Below are 16129 nucleotides of genomic sequence, written 5' to 3'. Positions count from 1 at the left end.
CCAAGTAACTAGGACAAACTAATTGTCGATTTATTTTTAACTCTAAAAGACACGCCCCTAAATTAACATAAACAGTAAACCTCTTGTCCATTGTGTCTGTAAGAGCAATACACCTTTCACCTTGATGGTAGAAATAACACTCTTCATGCAGAGGCATCTCCATGCACTCCTTTTATTCTCAAAGGTGCAGGGTGAATGTTTCTTGTAGTCATGCAAGTATGCAAGGGGGGAAAACTGTCTCACAGAACTTTTGTATGAGATGCCATCTTCTGGAGAGAAAGCAAGATTGCACCTCACTGTAGTCACAATTTCCCATCTCTCAGTAGCAGCTTCATGGTTCCTGGTTCGTCGTTTATATTTTAAATTTTTAACCATATTCATGATGAAGCTTCGTACACATTTGGTATCTTTTCAATCGGCTTCACGAGAGACTTTTCTTAAAGTTCCTCAATACACTGTAAACCAGTACTGCGTCCACACTACGTGACCAATCCCGCCTGCAGCCTCGATTCTAATCACTACCTCGATGAGGTACTTCAACCTCAACTACCCTAAACATTCGACACTGGGTGTGAATTAATACGGCAGATATACGGTCCCGTGTGAGCGTTATATCAGATTTCCTCGTGATTTTTTCTTCTTATCAGTCATTAGGACTTGTTTCCGTATCTATATAGTAATCTTTTGGCCCTAAAAAGCAGTCGTATAAACAGCACTGATTTTGACCGCAGTGTTGAAGCCTGTTGTCTGTGTTCGGCTTTCACCCATAAAATGATCACGTTGTATAAAACACTACTTTCCCAGCTATGAAACAATGCACAGAATATTCTCATTATTTCTTGCTTTGTTTTGTTGGACTGTCGGACCCACCGATGCACCTCAGCTCGAGCTCATCAGCTCGGTCTCGCGCCAAAAAAAATCCCTATGCGCGAGACACGACGCTAAGGCTGGTTAGGCTTGCTAACTGCAGTAGCTACTTCCAGACTGACGGGAGCGTTTGTAGCGACATTTTGTTGGGCAATACAACATAAATTTATTAAACAATTTTTTTTATTGTACTATATTAAAATTAAAAATTAAAAACGTGTTCAGTTATTAATAACATGGAGCTGTTTTCCAACGCGGTGAAAGGTCAGTATCCGACTGATATTTTCTAGTGGACTGTGTAACCTTATACCGTAGTAGACCATTAATGTTTATCTCACAGAAAGTTGAATATCTAAACCTTTTTGAAGTCGATGTCCTACATGTTTAAAAGTGTTAATATTTAGACCTAATAGGTTACTTTCATAAACAGCCACAACTCCAGACATGTTTTTGTTTTCATGCTACAGAAATAATCCTCACCTAACACAGCCAGGTCGGTTTAGCTAAGGCTTTTCTTAAATGTTCATTAACCAGGCTAAATATTATAGACTATAGATGTTATAGACTAATTTACTCTATAGACATCACGATCATTGGCATATCAGACACCAAGCATGATTTTAACTTATAACAGGACAGAATAGAGATTTGTCCGAATATAAAATATTATAATTTATTTCTTATTGAAATAAGTAATAATCTTTGGTCATGGCACCACAAACTAAACTTTTATGCATTTACAAAAATTTATACTTTTTTTTAAGAATTCAGACTGAAAGAAGCAGGTAAACAGTAAGTATTGTATTGTATTTTTATTTTTAAAAAGTTGTTAAAACAAAAAATGAAAATGTTTTATTTTCAAATCATTAATCACAGCTGACAATTTACCTGCTTAATCTAAATAACATGTAGAACCATGTTTTGTCCACCTGATCAGCAGGAAACATGCATATATGACACAAATTGAAATATTTACCACACACTGTGGCAGTCTTCACACAAGTTTTATTAAAAGTAGAATAAACAAGAACAAACCGACTGCACGTGTGTGAATTCACACTTTCTACTGAGTTAGGCTGTCATAAAATTACAGGAATGTAAATAAGCAAACACTGAACATATGAAGGGACAAGAAGAAATCTGATCAGCAAGAGACCTCTGACAGTATTAAAGGAGCCCCAGGATTATCTGTCAAGTACTGGTTGCTTCCTGCATGAGATGACAATCTCTAGTATTATGTCTATGGGGTAGAGTGGCCATCCCTTAAAGAAGGAGATCCCTTACAATTTGTTAGATCTGGAGAATATTAGCAATAAGATTTTTTTCCCCCTGAAAACTGAGTGCTGTATTACAAGCAAATCATACCTTTTTTATCAGTTAACGGTTGTGCACTCTTATGCAACCACGATACTGTGCTATAAATTTTTTATTTACCTTTTTTTGCCTAAAAGTTTTCTAATTGTTTTTCACTGTTTGTTTGTTGCTATATCATATTGTGGTTTCATGTTTTACATCTCAAAAACTTTTAACTGATATGACCTTTGAAATAAACTGGATATTCTTCCACTTTCCCACAAAGCATTGTGTGTCTACATTAAATTATAATGAGTAGTTAAAAGGTATAGCAGAATACATTATGTACTCAATAAACTAAACCAACTAGCTTGGGAAAATCTTTGACCACCATTTCATGTAATCTTGTAAGTATCTTTCTTCAGAAGAAGGCTTTGGTGCTAAAGAGTTTGTTCTTGTTGTTTTAGATCTCTTAGAAAAACTCCTGCACAGCCAAAGTAATGAGAGTGTGAGTGAATGTATTGAGAAGCTGTTTGATAAAGTTGAGCTCCCTGAGCAACACACTAAAGTCCAGGATTCACAAGTGAGTACATATTTTGCGACTTTTTTCTAAAATGTATTTCTGGACTGTTTTTTGGACTTTAATCCATTTAATAGACTGATCAACATGGATAAGAAGTAGTGTTTAACCATTTTAGTTATTAGAAGACAAAAATGCACACCCCTAATGAAAACAATTATATGAAAAAGCTAAAGTATCACTGTAAAAGAGTACAAAACCTGTACAGCCTGTTTATTTTATGTTAATTTTCTAATGCAAAATAAGGCTTTATCCTAACTACCTAAAGTCAGGCTGTAATGGAAAACAAATTTGTTTCATTTTTCTGCATACATTAGAAACTGGCTAAAGCTAGTTAGCAGATTTATAGATAAACAAACAAACCTGGCACAATTTTTTTTTTTGTACTTTTTATTTTGTCCTTGTGTTTTATTTAACAATATTATATTTTCTTTCTGCAGGTTGAAGAATATGTTTTTCAATTGTGGAACTGGGCTGTGACCAAAAACATTGGTTCAGCCATCAGCGAGCAACAAAGAGCCAAAGGTTTCAGTACTGTAGTGTTATTTGATTAATATTTGTTACATAACTGTGCATTAGTAGATGCGCAAAAATGTGCCATGCAGTTTATTGGTTTTAATGCACATCGGCTCTAAAAACATGTACTTTACTTTATGTTTCAGTGCGTCACATAGCTTGCCGACTCCTTTATTTATGTGGACCTGAAAACCCATCAGAGAATACAATTCGCAAGCAGATATTGGTTTGCTGACATAATCACAGCATTTTCAGTACCGTCCTGAAAACTTATCTTTACTTTAAATTGTGTAATCCGTATTTCGCAGATGGCTATTAAGACAGGAAGAACATGGCTTGACTGTAAAAATCCCAAGCTTGCTGATGATTTTTTAAATCAGGCTGTAACTGTAAGTGTCATTTGGGAGTAAAGCATGATTTCAGTGTACAAAAGTGTTCAGATGTTGCATTATACAAATCACTGAAAGCACTGTAGATATGATGTGATGATATTTTATATGACCTTCCAGAGCTTGGAGACTCTTTACTGCAAATTGATATCCCAAAGAGAAGGTGATGATACCAACTTACCGAAAGCAGATGCTGAGAAGGACTTACTGCGGGTTCTTTCTTATAAAGCTGAATCAGTGAGCAAAAAAAGCACATTTAATACACTAGAAAAAATGGAATTAAAAATACATTGCAGAATGCATAAAACTGAATATTGAACAGAACGGTGGTGTCTTGTCATTGCAGGCCCTTGCACAAGAGAACCAACAGGAAGCTGTTTCCTGTGTAGACCGATGTAGAGAGATGCTTCTGAGACTTCCAAAGGAGGTGTGCTATAAAGAGCTACAATACGTATTTTCTTGTTTGTCATTTTGCCGAATTTTGAACTTTTTTCTGTTCTGGGAATATTTTAATAGACTGGATATCTGTCCCTGATTTGCTATAAATTTGGGGTGGATTCATATAATAAAGAGAAACTTGAGGACAGTTCATTTTGGCTCAGGTGAAACTTTACTCTTACTGTCTTAATGAATACATTTAGTGAATATATAATATTGATATTATATTCCATTAGATTAGATTAGATTAGATTAAATGTTTTGGATATTTGTCCTTTGGTAGTCATAGTAGTGACTTTCTTCAGCTTTCAATTTATTCATACCCATGCTTTAAAAAGAGAAATTCCCTTTATTCCCAGTCAAAGCTATGATATAGGGAAGATGAATCCAAAGTACTCTCAAGGGCCAGAAATGCAAGTACGTCCACAACTCTTCACTGGACCAATACCTACCTGTTTATTCTTAGAAAAGGCTACCATAGTTTGTTGCACTTTCTTTTCAGGCCAAAGTCCTGAGACTACTTGCTAGAGTTTATTTGGAGTTAGACTGTCAGAAGTATAAGGATAAAGCTCTTTATGCTGTGAGCCTGGCTAATAAGGTATGATATTTCTAAACTAAGCTCTGTTAGTACTGACTTAAAGCTGCATTGGGTAGAATTTATAGAATGGTTAAATGTGGAAAAACAGCACCTCTACACTGACACTTTCCCAGATTGCCAAGCTCTTTACCCTATCAGAGTTTAAGCCTCGCGACCTTGCAAAGGAAACTTATTTTTATAAACTTCCAACATCTAGAATTGTTTTCTTATTTTTACTTATTTATTTATTTTTACTATTTTTAACACAGCAGGACAATAGATCAGTCTTCATTGACTGCACCTTCTATTCATGCCCAAAATTAACAAACCCTCAAATCTCAGAATCTTTGATGGACACTAGCTTTTTTAGTGTTTCACCCTATTCTAGCAAATTACCACAAAAGTAGCTATGAATATGCAGAATACTGGCATGTGAATGAACTTTTTTGCTGTTGTTATTGGCTCCCAAAGATTGCCAGTTTATAACATTATAATTTGGATTAACAGGTGAAATGTAGTTAATTCACTTCATCCAGTTCTCAAATTTACTTTTATTTCTTTTAGGATTCATACTCATTTTTCAGTATTTTTAGTACCTGCCAATACTACCTACAGTTTTTAGCATTGGATTATCTGATTTTACAGACATGCATGTTTGTAAACTGCTAGTTTATTGTGTGCAACAAATATTTCCTGTGTTTTTTATAATATGTTTCATTGCACTCAGTGAAAAAAAGGATGCATGACCATTATATTATAATAAGTTCTTTTGTTAATAGGAATACTTAGAACCAGCAGGTATTTATCTGAAGATCCGTATTTTGCTAAAGAGTGGAACAGCAGATGAAGTGGTTAAATCTGGTGAGTAAAGTGATTCTGTGAGGTTTGATTTAAATATTTTAACCTTGTATTAAATAAATGACCAGTGGGGTGTCCCTGGTGGTCGAGCAGCAGGATCCTGCATTCACACCATGTGGCACAGGCTCAATTTCTGGGCAGGGAACCAACCCAGCCACTGAGGGGTTAACTCTCTGTGCCGATCACAAGACTAGATAAAATGGGAGGGTTGGTTAATGAAGGGCCTCTGGCGTGAAAACTGTGCCAAATCAAAATATGCGGATCACTGTAGTGATGATCCACTGTAGTGACCCTGAACAGGAGCAGCCAAAGGACAACAACAACATTAAATAAATGACCAGACACATAAAAGCTATTCAAATCTCACTTCAGTATCCTTTGCACAGCTTATTTGCATGTACAATTTTTGCAACATCGTTATATTGTTTTGCAACTTTAATCTCAAACAAAGCCTTTCCAAGCACTAACCATATGGCGTGTGTGTGTGTGTACATTTATTGTTTCATAGAACTAAAGGAATTACTTGACTCTGAGGCTCAGCTGGATGTGTGCCTTAGCACAGTAAAACTGCTCATAGCAGAGGATAGGTAACAACAGTTGATTCTAAAAGCTCTCTTCTAAACTATTTATTTAATGTTATCTAATCTCGCACCAATATACTTGTGATATTTACAGAGAAACTTTGGCTTTTGATTTTCTGAACATGGTTTGTCAAGATTTTGAATCCTGTCCAGAGCTGGGCTCTGCACTTGTGTTGCATATTGAGTTACTGATGAAGAGAGGCAAAGAACTGCTGTGCAAAATGAAAATCGAGGATGCAATCACAGGTACAAAGGCTTGTTACTATGCACTGTGGCTCAACAGTTAAGGCTCTGGTTTATCGATCATTAGGTCAGGGGTTCCAGCTCAGCTAAACTACCACTGTTGGGCCCTTGTGCAAGGCCCTTAAACTTCTTTACTTCAGGGTTGCTGTATCATGTCTGACCCCAACTTTTTAACACACTGAGATATGAGGAGAAAATAATGTCACTGTGCTCTAATGCATTTGTGACAAATAAAGACTTTTTCTAGGTTTGACAGTAATCGGATGGCATGGAAACACCAAACAGTAGTACTCCCCTGAGAACCTGTCTGGCTCTGCATGTAGAATAAATGTCTGCATGTTTATAAACATATAAAAATAATATCTTTAGATGTCTCTTGACTAACACTGATAACTTTTTAGGTCATTACACAGGAAGGCAGTTATCACCACAAAATCTCACCTCCCTCCACCTCCTTCTGTGGGATAAAGCTGCTAAAAGCATAGAGGTGGGCTTAATAGTCCTTTATTTCATGGGAATCCCATAGCGTCTTTATACATTTTATTATTATTATTATTATTATTATTATTATGGGCATTTTTCTTGCCAGGCCAAAAACTATAATGACGCTCTGCAGTGGTACAACTATTCATTAAGTTTTTACAAGACGGGTGAGGTGGATCAGAACCTGGCCAAACTGCAGAGAAATCGAGCTTCCTGTTTCCTTAATTTGCAGCAGCTAGACAAGGTAATTTAATACAATTCAAAAATATATGCACAAACACCGTGATGTGCACATTTGGGTTTCATACCAAAAGCTAATTCTCAACTTTTGTTCTAGGCCAAGGATGCTATTTCAGAGGCACTAAAGTGTGATTCAAACAGCATCTTCACACATTTTAGTGTCTACAAGATAGCAGTTCTGGAGAACAATATAGAGAAGGGTTAGTAATATTTATACAATGTAATGTGTACTACTTTCATATATTGTCAAGTCAGGTTTATTTACCATTTGCACAATATGCCAGACATATGTACATTGAAATGTTAGTAATGAGTTTAGAATAAGCTGCTTATGTAACAGAACATGATAACACACACACACACACACACACACAGGAAAGAGTATAGACAGGTAAGTAGAATAATAGTACCATAAGAAAGTATCTTTTTTTTTACAATAACGTTGTGTAAAGTGGCTTACTATAACATTTTTAGGTGTAAAATGCAACACAAATTGTTTCACATTTAAAAGCAACCAATGTTAACCATTTAAGAAAAATTATTAAGTCATAATGAAACTCTTTCTGCCCCTCAGCTGTTGAGGCTATAGGTAAAATTGGTGTACTAGCTCAGATGCCTGTGCAAAATGAGGATAGACTTCTTGTCTCTGAGAATGCAGCAGCAAACCTTCTCATCCTCGCTGCGCAAATTGCTCTGGATGTCAGTGAGAACACAGAATATAAGTATAAACCAGTAATATTTTCACTAGTAGACTATACTGGTGATTATAGTATTGTTATAATTGTACTATAATGCAGTATGTCCTATATACACTATATGGCTCAAAATTTGACCATCACACCCATATGTGCTTTTGAAAATCCCATTTCAAATTTAGCTCTTTCTGTGATGTTATAATCACCTCCAGTCTTCTGGGAAGACTTTCCACTGGAACTTGGATCATGGCCACTGGAGATTTGTCCGTTTAGCCACTAGAGCATTAGTGAGGTCAGGAACTGATGGTGGGTAAGAAGTCCTGGCACATAGTTAGCATTCCAGTTCATCCGGTACAAAGCCTCAGTTTTTGTACACTAAATTAAGCAAAACTTGTTTTCATTGACCTTTCTTTGTGCACATGGGCATTGTCAGGATGAGCCAGTTAGTTCCAGTGAAGGGAAATTGTAATGCTACGGCATACATCCTCGATAAATGTGCGCGTACAGCTTTGGAACAACAGGTTAGGGATGACCCCACATATGGATGTGATGGTCAGGGGTCTGTATTTTTTCAGTCATTAAGTGTAGCTTTGTTTATGACAGAATGAACAGCAGGACACAGCTATAAAAGCGCTCGAACGTTTTTGTGAACTCTCTCATGATGTAGTCCAAGTAATTACTGCACTCAGGTAAGAAAGACTCCTGTCCTGTGACAAACTGAAAAGTTTCTATATACCAGCAGTGAGAGAACAGTCCTTCAGCAAAGTTGAGCCCAAAATATTTACCAAAATAATTTTATTCAGGTGTTTAGTTCGCCTTGTGCTGGCAACAATGGAGAATGCATATGATGAAAACAGGTTATTATATATAAATGAATTATTATTATTATTCATTATATATAAACGAATAAAAAATAAAAAAGTTATTGTTCAACTTGACATTTATTCTTTCAACTGCTGCAGGGATGTCAGTCTAGATGCGCTCTTGTTATATCTAAAGATGGGTAGGTGTGACAAAATTGATTGGATTGAAAGGAATATATTTTAATCTAATCATTTAAAACATTAATATAATTAATTTCCAGTATACTTGCAAGAGTGTGTAAGATATGCTTCTTGTATGTGTGTTTGTACAGCACTGAAAAATGTGCCCCGACTCAGAAACACACCTGGCCAAGGAGAGGACCTTTGCTCTGATGAGGCCAACTGGTTCAGAAGAATTGGTGCAATCTCACTTTCCCAATCTGTCATATGCAGTGAACAAGTGTATTTATTATTCAGTATATTTAATGTGCTGTTTAACTGCAGTGCCATATTTATCTATCTTATATTTCCTTTACTTTGTCAGCATGGAACACAGCCTTGCAGTGTGAGAACAGCTCTGTTAGAATGAGGGACTTCTTTTTTCTCTGCTACCAGGTAAATTTAAATAGCATGTATAATTTTCTCCTGAGAGCAAGGATGATAAACTCAATTTCTAACTGGGCCACATTAGCATTTTAGTGCATGAACTGTTAGGCATGTTCTTTTTAAAATGTATTTAGATTATAAATTAACGTAGATTACATAAATAATTTAGGACCTTGAAGCAAAACATAGTAGGTTACTAGAGTTCATGTTGTGATTTTACCGAAAATCAAATATGTTATAAGTACTCCATCAATTCATCCATTTATCCACCCATGGCTGTTCAATTAGAACACTAAAACGTAATAAGATTGTTCACACATACACACACGCACGCACACACGCACACACACGCACGCACGCACGCACACACACACACACATACACACACAATGGATATAAATAGTCTAAACACCCTTGTTAAAGTGACAGTTTTTTGTAATGTAAAAAAAATCAAGATAAATCAGAATGTTTTTCACCCTTAATGTGAAATTACAGCATATAAAAATAAAATGAAAAAACTACCAGAAACATTTTAGGAAAAATTACGAAAAGTTAAAAACATACAATAACTTCAGTAAATAAGTAAATAAATAATAGTAAGTGTGTAGAATCTATTTTAATCATGGATGTGGCTGTGTTTAAAATGAACCAGTCACATTCAATCTCATATTAAAAATAAATGATCTTAGATCCGTCATCATTTAAATTATTCTGATTAAACACAAGATTAGCTGATCTCAGATGCACACAGGGAACTAATGAGAGAATACTGGAATTCAACTCTTAAAAATTATTGCTCCAGTAGGAATGTTGGGCAGTAGAGTAGTATTGGCCATATCACTTTTATTTTTTGTAGATTAGCCGACTAAATTAAGGCCCTCAAGTTTGACTCCTATAGGGGAAAATGCATTTTGATATATATTTCTATGTGTTTTTATATAATGATTAATGTCTGATTACATCCAAAGATAGGCTTTAATCAGAAACTTACTTTTGGCTCTGGACATTTTCTATTTCTTCTGGTTCCTGTGGTTCCATTGCTGGTCAGCTGTCACAGCTTTGTGTTCAAGATAGAGGTGTGTTGATGGGGCAAAAAACATGCTTGGTGATAGTTACCGCTGCATGTCTGGACATCTGCTGTGGCACTTCTCAGACTGAACAACAGGCAGATAAGCTATGCAACATTTATGACATAGCATTCACAACTGATTATTTTCCTATTTTTTACTTAGCAAATTAGTTTAATTTTATGTAGCACATACAAAGTATTTATTAAACACGTATAGCCAGTATGTTGGTAATGAATGTGGATTGCCACTACAGTGTTCTGCATTTTTGAGGGGTGTTCCCTGAGAGATCCACTAGAGGGTGCTGTATGCTAAAGCTACCTTAATCTACTGTGTTAACAGACTGAGATCCTGGCCCAAGCTTTAGAACACATTGAGGTCTGCTGGGAGATATGGAGGGCTTTAAAATCTTCAGGTGGCTTATTTTCAGTTATTATTAATAAATGCTGAAATACTTAGAACCAGTGTAAACCCAAACTCATAAATGTAGCAGTCTTTACACACTATTCAGTTTATTTTTAGGTGACTATCCCAAAGACCCAACTGACACTTTATTGCTCCTGTACGAGTTTGAGGCACGAGCCAAGTTAAATGATCCCAAGCTTGAGACTGTGCTCGAGTCAGTCCTGGAGCTTGATAACATTGATACAAAACTTTTGGAGACAATTTCAAGTAAGATATTGTTTACTGATTTGAGTAATTTCTTCAGCTATTTTAAATGTAGCTTTTATACATGTCCATATAACTAAGAATGCAAATGATTTGTCATGAAATGTGAAAGATTATGCAGATTATCTAAAAGACTGCAAACTTGTATCTTCAGCTTTAGCAATGAAACCCCCAGCCCACTTTCCTGTGATATGTAAGAAGGCTTTAAGAATTGCCCTCTCTCTGCATAAGGAAGGCCCACAAGCAGATCTGGCACGCTGCTGGTAATTGCCCTGATGCCATATATGCTATTAAAGGCAAAATCTTTTCTTTTTTTTCACAACTTCATATTTGCTTTTGTTTGTGCACCCAACAGTTACTGCTTACACACTCTGATCCAGCTGTCACTGCCCAGCGGTGTGTGTGAAGTGAATCCCCGTATATTAGAGGAAGTGTGGGGTTACTATGAGGAGGCCCTGTCCATCATTTCAGCTGCAGTGAGCTGGCCAGCATGACTCAGCACCCATCACATATCAACTACTGTAGCTCAGCAATTATACCCATCTCAAAAAGAATCTCCTGTTTCAGTCAATGGGCTTTTAGCTACACTTCAGTTAGCAGATGCTGCATTCACCAGCCTCTTCCTGCCAATTTGCTAAATTGAAATTTTTTGTGGCACTTGTTCTTTTGATTGGCTTTAAAAACTGACTGGTTGGATTAATCTGAATCAAGACACTGAACAGACATTTTTGCTTTAAATTGAAATAGTTCTAAGCAAATATACATTTAAATTGTCTTAATGTATTACTGAGGTATTAAGCCACTGTCAGATTCTGCAAATCTTCAACTGTAATGCAGGAAGGCGTAACATTCTTTTAAAAGATTTGCTCTCTGTGTGGATGATGATGGTGGTGGTGGGGAATGCTGATCTAGTATCTAGTAACTCTGAAGGCCATAACATATGATTTACTTCCTTATGATCTTCATCAATTCATGTCAGACTTCCTGCCCTGTGCATGGAACATAGTTATTATCTTGGAAGATAGCACTCCCATCATGATAGAACTATTTCATTATAAGATAAAGGAAATCAGTCAGAATAACTTTGTATTGATTTCTGGACCCAAACCTTGCCAACAAAATCCCCCCTCATTATATCAGAGCTATTATGCTTTCCTGTAGTTTGTCAAACATCTATCGTGATAAACTAGACTGTTTTGAAGTCATTCATAACTTTAGGTGCTAGTACTAACCTTAGCCCTAAAACAGAAGCAAGTGTTTATAAAATTTTGTGCTATACCCTTAGTTATTCTATAGTATAATAATTAATTAATTTATTTTTACCTCAGTCAGAAGACTTCCCTGAACTGGAGATCTTATGGCTGTTGACTCGAGCATGGAATACAGGAATTTTGCTCTACAGTCTGTCCCAATATGCTGAGGCTGAGAAGTGGTGTGGTTTAGGGATAAGCTTCCTGCAGTACCTGAGCTCTATGCAGGACAGCTATCAGACTCAGGTAACATAACACTGGTAGATGCATTGTATAGTATTGCTGCTGGAAGAACAATGCACAAAAGTATTTTGTTCCTTCTATGGGATACTATCCATTTTTTTGTCACATTATTTGGATTTATTGGGGGAAAAAAACATTTTAGGCACTTTTTAGATTTTAGGCACTATCGGGTAAAGGGCCTGTTTGAATTGTAATAATTAGTTTTCATTGATAATATTCAAATTTAATATTGTCCAAAATGTGACATGATAAAATGTCTTTTCAGATGTCTGCTCTGTATAGTGAGGTGCTGGACAGGCTGGACAAAGCTAAGAAGAGCCACATAATAGAGGAGTGATGGATAATTTCGGGTTTGTTGTTTTGTTTTTTTTTGCTTTTTGTATTCAAGTGAAGAGTTTTCTGAGACATTGTAGTGTATAATCAGAATCAGTACACTGCCATATTACTTGTGGCAATCGTTAAGATTGAAGATTGTTAAGCAATGTTCTGTATATTCTAACATATACTTTACTCTTAATATTACATACTGACCCTGTTGTTTGATGGGGGAATGGAAAAATCTCATGTTCAAATCTCAACAGAACCACAGTTTTTATTAATTTCAAACAAATAAACTTTTGTCCAGTCCAAAAATGAAAAAAGGGAAAAAATAAATAAACAAAATATTATAGAACTGACCACCTCAGGTTCTCACCTGACCAGGATAGAAGACTTGTTTTCATGTGAGTCATGATCATTACTATCATTTGTCTAGTTACAAAAGGACTCTCTTTACAATCAGTGTATGTGTGCTTTCACATTAATAACTAATCATAACCCAAGAAGACAAACGAGAACCCTTGTGCCCCACCCTTGAACATTTTTAATCATTTCTCCACTGGAGCAAAAACTGATACCCTCATCAGTACACACAGAGCCATTCAGAATCAGTGGGTGATTCTGCGACCTCTATAGAAAAAAAATACAATGAATGAAAATTCTTTGGGCTTTTACTGACATGGCTGACTGACACCAGACACATTAACAGTCAGCTGTTCCTTTACTCAACACCAGAGGACCTGTTGTTTACTAAAAGAAATAGTTATGCACCTGGTTTACTTTAATAACCTCCTACAGGTTGCTGTCTGTCTCGAGTGTGTGTGTATAGTTATCTTTTTTATTTATTCATTTATTTATTTTACAATTTTCATTTGTACACTCAGACAAGTTCCACAAGATATCACAAGTAGACAGGCCCTAGTTTAGGGAAGTCAATCCCCAACTGACTAGAAAATGTGTTCTGATAGGCAGCTGAAGACTTGTCTAGCGACAAATACCAACATTACGGCACATTTGAATGGAAATTAATCTCAGAAGTAGTCAGTTTACTTACCTGACATGTGATCTATAAAACATTTGTCCCAGCTGTGTCATGCATGCATGAAGCACACGTGAGGGGATATTTACATTTTACAGCTAACACCCTTTGAAACAGTCTGTAAGCAGTTTATAAATGGCTCTGTTCCCTTCGATTATTCCCTGAACTCTGGTTTTGACACAAGTATGACAGCTGGTTTAATGATGATGTCTGGCAGATGGTCACATCTGCTTTGGAAATGCCTGCAGTTACAGTTGCTCGAGTCTGGAGGGCACAGCGCTTTCATCACGTCCTGTGGCCATAGAAGAAAATGCTGGGCTGGTTCTTGTACCTCCAATGATTATGAAACTTTCATCCAGGGAGACTTTAATAATTCTTTATCATTAAGAGCCTGCCCAGTCCCTTTTTATGCAGAACGGAAAAGCTCAGAACTGCAGTGGGTTTTTCCTCTTGTGTTCAGTCAGACTATGTACAGTAGGTTCACCACAGGTGCAGTGTTCCCAAGGCATGGCAAATAATGAGGGAAAATCCTAAAAATAACTACTTAGCTTCAGTAGATGCTCAGACATATTATATTCCTTTTAGGGAATATTCTATAGACACTTAGTTTCCATCATATCATTGCTGCCTTTTTACTGCTGAATTCCATGAAATCACCAGATTTCTGAGCTCAACCCTGCTACAATGATAATCACAGACGTCACATCAGCTGCAAAATGTAAAGGAAAAAAAAATATTTAAAACAATCCCAAACACATTTAATGAAAACATCTGGCAGGTCTAGGGAACTTAGGCCAATCCAGGCTCTATTGACTTTTAATATTGAGAAGGACATCCAATACAATTATTGTCTTAATTCTACCCGTTTTAAGGCTTCCCAGTTGGGCAGCATACAGGACAGTACCATGTTACCGTTCAGTCTGAAGAGAAGAGACTTGATAGGTTGAGAAAGTGCAAATGGGCTAGCTGCTGTTCAATAGCTTAAGAGGAGCCTTGGCTGCCAAAATGATTATTCAGAAATTAGTCACTAAAAGATAAGCAATGATGAAACAAGGATTTCAAAGAGGTAAGACACTTAAGTCTATTGCACTCACAAGTTAGGCCTCCAAAATATATTTTATTTATATATATATATATATATATATATATATATATATATATATATATATATATATATATATATATATATATATATATATAGTAGAAAACTCTGAACACGAGTTTGATTGAGTTTTCCGTTAAGCACTGATCGGTTGAGAAATTTGTAGCTTCCCCTCAGAATTAACTAATTTTATTAATTGTAAGGCAGTTTGGTGTTCTGCAGAGAGCCCAGTTACACCCCTCTATTCCATCTTTAATAAAGAGCAGCTAAAAAAAAAAATGTGGAAAGAGAAAACACAAAAAACCAAGACAAAACTCTAACAGCCCTCCAAATAGACAATTCTAGTGAAGTGTAAAATGTGTACCATAGTATAATATTATGTAGTAAAATCTCCATAGGATTTTTTTATTTACCATGTGATTTCAGTAATATAAATGTATAGATTCATATTCTGTTTTCCATTTGATCTGCCTTCAGTGGTTTCTTGATCAACTGGCAGGAGCAGCCAGCCAAATAGCAAACTGCCGTGTGATTACTGAAGATCACCAAGTTCTAAGATTCTCCACCAAATTTTTATATAATCATGGTCAGTGATCCATGAACAGTACCTTCAGCAGGTTTGGTTTGTGTTTAGTCCTTGTAGAAAACCTTGATGGTCTCCGAACAGCTTTTTCCATTTCTTTACAATGCAACAATGAACATATACAGGATTCCAGCTTTTCAGTCAGTCTCCATTTCCAAGAAACTTTTTCAAAATCCCAAACCCCACTCTTGTGTCTTGAGACACTGGCTTCCGAAGTCCATCCAAACACAAGTGATTTGTTCATTTTCCCTTTTTGTTTTACCAGACAAAAATAATTTGTAATGAAATTCCTAGTCTTGAATGGATTTGCTGAGAAACTCATGCAGGGGTGTGCACAGTCACAGTAATAGGGGATAAGACTTCTTTTAATTTGAGTTAACATAATGATGACACTAAAACTTGATATGAAACATTTCAGTAAAAAGGGAAGGAGAGGACTCGGGCTGGAGCAGGGCAGGGGTTGGAACATTACTCCGCATGCGTGCAGAGGATGGAGGCTGCACACTCAGAGTTTTTCTGAGGACGGGATCCAGATGTAGGGGCCTGATTGCTCCTCGATGATCAGCTTGATTTTATTGTAGATCTCTTCTAGTGAGTCACCCTGGACTATGGCTATGAAATGAGAGAGAGGACACACAAACATAATATCACTTTGTGAAGCCCAGCAAGATGCTATAGTTTGCATATCT

At 36.3% G+C, this 16129-nt stretch overlaps 2 protein-coding genes across 10 annotated transcripts in view; one reads left to right on the top strand and one right to left on the bottom strand.

The window, feature by feature from the left end:
- The first annotated feature begins 1103 nt into the window (after nt 1–1103).
- Nucleotides 1104–13119, top strand: tex11 (testis expressed 11). The gene is made up of 29 exons (XM_058396421.1): nt 1104–1131; nt 2586–2743; nt 3181–3265; nt 3403–3482; nt 3565–3645; nt 3766–3882; nt 3992–4072; nt 4162–4247; nt 4443–4500; nt 4586–4681; nt 5440–5521; nt 6027–6105; nt 6194–6345; nt 6744–6829; nt 6932–7069; nt 7163–7265; nt 7640–7764; nt 8364–8449; nt 8564–8617; nt 8723–8763; nt 8896–8982; nt 9108–9178; nt 10218–10334; nt 10579–10651; nt 10759–10908; nt 11060–11168; nt 11261–11381; nt 12234–12401; nt 12664–13119. Exons 1-29 carry the CDS (start codon nt 1104–1106, stop codon nt 12733–12735), a joined length of 2784 nt encoding a protein of 927 aa, XP_058252404.1. The 3' UTR covers nt 12736–13119.
- Nucleotides 13120–14534: 1415 nt separating this feature from the next.
- The window catches only part of LOC131357918 (disks large homolog 3-like), a 59869-nt gene continuing 58274 nt past the window's right edge, over nt 14535–16129 (bottom strand). For all 9 annotated transcript variants that reach the window (XM_058397310.1, XM_058397307.1, XM_058397308.1 and 6 more), the window contains one exon: nt 14535–16052. In XM_058397310.1, the coding sequence (XP_058253293.1) occupies nt 15946–16052 (107 nt within the window). In that variant the 3' untranslated portion in view covers nt 14535–15945. The remainder of the gene's footprint in view (nt 16053–16129) is intronic.

The sequence above is a fragment of the Hemibagrus wyckioides genome, linkage group LG08 (genome assembly GCF_019097595.1).
Source record: "Hemibagrus wyckioides isolate EC202008001 linkage group LG08, SWU_Hwy_1.0, whole genome shotgun sequence".
Taxonomy (NCBI): domain Eukaryota; kingdom Metazoa; phylum Chordata; class Actinopteri; order Siluriformes; family Bagridae; genus Hemibagrus; species Hemibagrus wyckioides.
This window is presented reverse-complemented; position numbering and strand designations above follow the sequence as displayed.